Raw genomic sequence first — 5751 nt, 5'->3', positions numbered from 1 at the left:
AAATACTTTAATTTAGCAGAATGTCTTGTTGAATAACCACATATTTATGATCATCAGTTTGTTTGATTATAAATATTATAAATATATATTTCTATCAGTCAGACGGCAGTAACAAACTTCAGTCAATAATCTTTATTCTTTATTAATCAAAATTGACAAGCAGACATTAAATGTTAAACTTTACTGTAAATGATTTATGTTTATAAACAAAGACAACAAAACTCTGCAACCATATTCAGATCACAATAAATCCTGTAATGAACAGTTTAAGAAATTGAATTAAAACTTTACTGAATATTTACAGCATTTAGAATAAATGTTCATAATATTGATTTGTTTCCCTCCTAAAGCTAAAATCAACACCAAACAATTTACAGATGAACCAGATAAAAATCATAATTTCATTAAATCAGACGAAACTTTCCCTGAATTACTGAAATCATTTCAACAACCAGCTTCATGCTGAGGGACGCCGTCCATGTGAGGACAGATCTGTGTCCCTCTGAGCATCCCGCAGCAGGCCAAGCGTTTCTTCAACATGTGGAATCACAGCCTGAGGTCAAAAGGTCAAAGGGTCGAGCCACTCCATCCAGTAACTCTATAGAAAATGAGCTAAATAAATCTGTAAAAGCTCCAGTTGCTGCAGAATCATTTATAAACTCTTCAGTAACCTGGAGGTCAAAGGTCACCCTGACATGATCCAGACAGTTAACATCAACACCCTTCAGCTGACCGAGCAGCCTTCAGGATCACACGAATGAACGATGCCAACAGAGTTGGTATTCAGGTTTTAACTAGGACACGTGGCCTGAAAAACCCAAACAAAACTTAAGAAAATAGTAGATCCACTAAAGGGTCATAACCCCGTCCTTAAAACTAATGCTAAAGCTAATGCTAACAGTAATGCTAATGCTAAAACAGACAGAATAACATAGACAGACTAACCATCGATTTTTAGTCCAATCAGCTCACAGGACAGATTGACGTCAGAAACCAAAACCTTGTTTCTGCATCTCAACATCTGCTGTAAAAGACAGATGAACAATAATTTCTTTCATTATTCAATTATTTAACAAACATAAATCATTTTAATAATCCTAATTTATCTAAAACAGAAAGTTTAATTTGATTTAATGTCTTTATAATGTCTTTTATCTGGTTTTAACTTTATCTGCCCTTATATGCTGCAAAATTAAAGAATATATAACATACTAATATGAAATAAAACATATAAACCATCACCTAAATGTAAAATATTATTCATGTTTTAAAAATCTGTTTTCATATGACATCCAGTCAGACCCTGGAAATTTATATTTTTGACTCTAAAAGAATATTTGTTTTGCTGATATTTTCTTATAATTTTTATTTCATTGGCTGTTGTGGCCTTTATTTGATAGATAATTGACAGAAGGGAAGGCCTGCAGTAAAGGTCACCAGGCCGGGAATCGAACCTGCGGCGGAGGACTAAACCTCCATATGTGGGCTGTGTTTAACCCCTGACACCACAGAACCCAAGTTTCCCAAATGTAAATAGATTTCTGGTGTCAGGAAAACAAAAACCAAAGTTTAACATGTTGCTGAGGGTTTATGAGCTGCTGTTCATCCTCTGACCCTCTGAAAGTTGCTCCACCTGAAACGTATTAAATCTTTTAGAAGAAACTTCATAGAAACCGGAAAACCAAACAGATGCTGAGTTTTTCCTCAGTCAGATATAAATAGATGATAAATGATATTATTCTGGTTCTCAGAGTTAAAAACAATCAGCTGTTTCTGTTGACCTTAAATCAGGAACATGAATCTGTTTATGGATCCAGAAGTTTCCATAACTATCACTTTACAGCTAGAGTTACTGTGAGGAGCCTTGGTGTGGTCTTTGACTAGGACATGTCCTCTAAATCCCACTTTAACAGATTTTCAGGATTTCACTCTTTCACTCTCACAATTGTTGCAAAATATAGAAAACAAAAAGTTGGTTTTGGATCTATGCTGCTTTGTAGGAATCAATCTAGATCTATATTTCTAGAGTTGTTTTAATTCAACATCACATTTTACAAATTTAAGGAGAAGATCAACATTTAGTAGTTCAGATAATAACCTGTAAGGACGGTCGGATAAATTGACCCGTCCTGATTAACTGGACTGGTTGATGGGCTTCATGGTGACGTTGTTGTTACAGCTGTTGCTATAGCAACAAGGTTGATGGTTCAAATCCCAGAGCTCTGCTCATGTGGGGTTTTCTGGGTACTCCAGTTTCTGCCTCCACATCAGGAAACCTGCTGGTGTCTAGTTCAAGTAAACAGGGACTTCATGCATGGAGGTGTCTGTGTGTTGGCTCACCGGGTCGGCTGATGGATCATTGCTCTGGTCTCCACTAGGACCCTAAACAGAACAGAGAAAGTCCAGTTATTGAGTTTGTTGCTTACAGAATAATAACGTTTAAACCAGGGATTGTTTTAGTTTCTGGTTTGAATGTCAGCAGGTTAATTAAATCATCAGTTTTAGTTTCTTTAGTTTTGAATCTGATTATTCAGCCTTTGGTCTCCATGTTTTCATTGTAACATGGTAGGTCTCTGTACTTGTACAGTCTTAATCCAGTCCAGAGGACTCCAAAGCTCTCCCCTACATTCATCCATTCAGAAGCTACTAATAGTAGCCTCTGCTGCCCTGGGAGGCCTGACAGAACCAGGTTTCCTCCTGGTTTCCTGCCGCCTTCACCGCCATCGACAGACAGGAAATGAGAATGTCAGGGTGTGTATTGTCATAGATCTGTGATTCTAGATTCAGAGGGATCCGTTCAGCTGCTGAGCGACTCGGAGACCATGGAGTCTGACTGGATTCAGAAAAGAGATCCATAATAATGAAACTATTCAAGGTTAGATCAGTATGTTTACAGTAGAAACCAGATGTTTACACTGATTATAATCTACATTTTTCTGCCTGTCAGAAGTTAATTCAAACCAAACTGTTTTGTTGTTTTCTTTGTCTTTCTTACTTCCTGAAGGCTGTAAATTAAAATACTGGATGAATGGATGATGTCTAGAAAGGAGACAGACTTAACTCTTCATGCTTATTTTCGGAAGTTTCTTTTTTGTTCTCCTAACAGAAAAAAAAATAAAGCAGAAATGTTTTTCCAGAGCTGAATTTCATAAATGAAATTTATCCTTTGTCCAGAATCGATTTGGTCGCTCTGTTCTCTCTGGGTGCGTTCACACTGCAGCCTGAAGTGACTCAATTCCTATTTTTTTGCCGGGGCCGTTCACACTGCCAGTAAATGCGACCTGTATGTGTTCTGCAGTGTAAACGGGCAACGACCAGAAAGTGTCCCGCATGCGCAGTAGAGGGCGCAATAGCGTCAGCGTTCTCAGTGTTCTGCCAACTGCCATAAAAAGAAGAAGACCTCAGTGTTTGCGGAAGTAAACATGGAGGCTAACGGTGGAGCTTAGCTTATATATTTGAAGTTGTTGTCCAACCAGAGCAGCATATTAACAACTTAATCCTCATATAATCCATCATGGTTGTTGTTTTTCTTCCCACTTGCGCGTATCAGGTCGCGGAATAGTGAGATTTGTTGAGAATCAGTGACGTTCAGTTCAGATGAATGCGACCTGAACGTTAGGTCACATATGAATCGGATACGTATCGGATGTGGGTCACACTTGAAAAAGAATCCGACCTGTGCTGTTCACACTGCCATGAAAAGATCAGATACAGGTCGCATTACGTCAAAAAAATCGGAATTGAGTCACTTCAGGCTGCAGTGTAAACGCACCCTTAGAGACTTCCCTTTCTGGGGAAAAGTGGGTTGGAGTTACTGGAACAACGTCCCATGTGTCTGAAAGTGGCAGCATGAATGGAGCCAGGCTCTCTGGTGATGGGATCTTCACTGCTGGGATACTTTGTCTTGGTTCTGGTCCAGTTGAACTCAGAGGTAGTTGGCGGTGCTGAGCTCATTCATCTCAGGGGGCAGCATGTCATTTATGATCTTCATTATTCCTGTTATTAAATGTACAGGATGTAACTCTTATAATGTCTCTTTGCATATTTATTAAAACTGTCACTGTGTCCTGATGTTTAGACGGTACTACAGGTCCGATGGGCCACCAGGTGAAGCTCTGCTGGTTGTTTTAAGAAGTTTGTTTTCATGCAGCAGTTACCCAGAGCTGAGGGTCTAAAACCAGATCATGACAAAGTGAAGGCTGTTACTGACATGTCTGGGCGCGTCGTAAAGTAAAGGAGCTTCATCCGGTTCTGGACCTGATCGGACACGTCTGAACCAACCAACCAACCAACCCGCCGAGAACACAGACGCACAGAGAGGACGCAGGAAGAGACGTTAAAGTCACAGCATTGAACTGCCTTCAGGCCGACATATACAAATAAACCTGATCCTGAAATTCTCTCAAGAAAGTCATCAGACCAGAGAGCTTCAGCTTCACTGCAGCATCATGGAGGTATACAGCTGTTACTTTCTGCTACTGATCACAGAAAACAGCAGAGAAATCTGCTCTGAACCCAGAAGGAGAATCTGATAGGGGAAGGAAACAGATTCACATGTAAGAGGAAGTGAAGCTGCTTCCTGCTGCAGATGGATCCAGACTCTGGATCCATCTGAGGAAGACGTCAGCAGCTCCTCATCAGATTCCCTGAAGCCCAGAGATCCAACATGTCCAGAACGGTTCTTCTAGCAGAACCGACTTCTGGGCCGGAGCAGAACCGGAACCAGTGGTACTGACAGTCAGCTGTTGGGACTAACCAATCAGCAGCTTACATAGCCATGATACCTTCATCTGGGTTTTACCAGATTCTTTAAAGATCAGTGATCTCAGTGAGTTTAAATGTCTGACTTTTCAGAGGATAAAAAAAAATCTCTATTCTAAATCATTTTGTTGAGCTGAAGTTTCCTCTGATTTGAAGCCATTTATTGTCTTTAACAGAGAATAAAAAGATTTTTTTATTTCTGCTTTAAGATGAGAGGCTTTTGTTCTCAGATTAGTTAAAAGAATACAGATGTATAATGGTTACCTTTTCTTCTTGTAGCCACAGTTGATCGATAATTTGTTGGGCAGCATCACTGTAGTTAATATATTTGTACCTCTTGTTCTTATTCATTATTTCTTGAACCTTTTGTTTCAGAGCTTCTTTGGCTCTTTCTTTCAAAATCTGATTCACAACATTTTCTTCTTCTTGTATGATGATCAACTCATAGGGTCCATCTCCATCAATGTAAACGCAGTCCTTGCAGCAGTTAAAGCAGCTTGAGAATTTCTTCCAACAGTCAACACAACTTGAGCATTTCTTGCGAAACTCAGAGCAATTTAAGCATTTCTCGCAGAATTTAGAGCATTTCTCGCAGAAGTCAGAGCAACTTAAGCATTCATTGCAGCAGTTAAAGCAATTTGAGCATTTCTTGCGCTGGCTAGAGCAACTTGAGCATTTCTTCCAACAGTCAGAGCAATTTGACGGTTCCTTGCGAAACTTGGAGCAATCTGCGCATTTCTGGCAGTGTTTAGAGCATTCTTTGCAGACGTCAGAGCAACTGAAGTGTTCCTTGTTTAACTCACGGCAACTTGAGCATTTGTTGCGCTTGTCAGAGCAATTTGAGCAATTCTTACAATACTTAGAGCATCTTGACCGTTTCTTGCAGCACTTGCACCACTTTAGTAAAGAGAAGCAGACAACCAGGAAGAGGAGGACCAGCAGTGCGCCCAGGCCAATACCCTGAAGCAAAGAGCAGAGCATGTTTATTAC

General features: G+C 39.8%; 2 protein-coding genes across 3 annotated transcripts in view; one reads left to right on the top strand and one right to left on the bottom strand.

Moving 5' to 3' along the window:
- Positions 1–5751, top strand: part of LOC106957563 (thyrotropin-releasing hormone-degrading ectoenzyme) — a 162778-nt gene that overhangs the window by 88398 nt on the left and 68629 nt on the right. The window lies entirely within an intron of this gene.
- Positions 628–5751, bottom strand: part of LOC106957564 (uncharacterized) — a 9032-nt gene continuing 3908 nt past the window's right edge. The window contains exons 2-4 of one of the 2 annotated variants that reach the window (XM_015048952.1): positions 5638–5721; positions 5026–5607; positions 628–2382 (exon numbers count right to left, since the gene is read on the bottom strand). In XM_015048952.1, coding sequence (XP_014904438.1) covers positions 2287–2382; positions 5026–5607; positions 5638–5721 — 762 coding nt within the window. In that variant the 3' untranslated portion in view covers positions 628–2286. Of the gene's footprint in view, positions 2383–5025; positions 5722–5751 lie in introns of both variants that reach the window. The other variant, XM_015048951.1, reaches the window with a different exon arrangement.

This window comes from Poecilia latipinna, unplaced genomic scaffold (genome assembly GCF_001443285.1).
Source record: "Poecilia latipinna isolate Pla-1442-1.1 unplaced genomic scaffold, P_latipinna-1.0 Scaffold915, whole genome shotgun sequence".
In the NCBI taxonomy this organism is placed as follows: Eukaryota; Metazoa; Chordata; class Actinopteri; order Cyprinodontiformes; family Poeciliidae; genus Poecilia; species Poecilia latipinna.
This window is presented reverse-complemented; position numbering and strand designations above follow the sequence as displayed.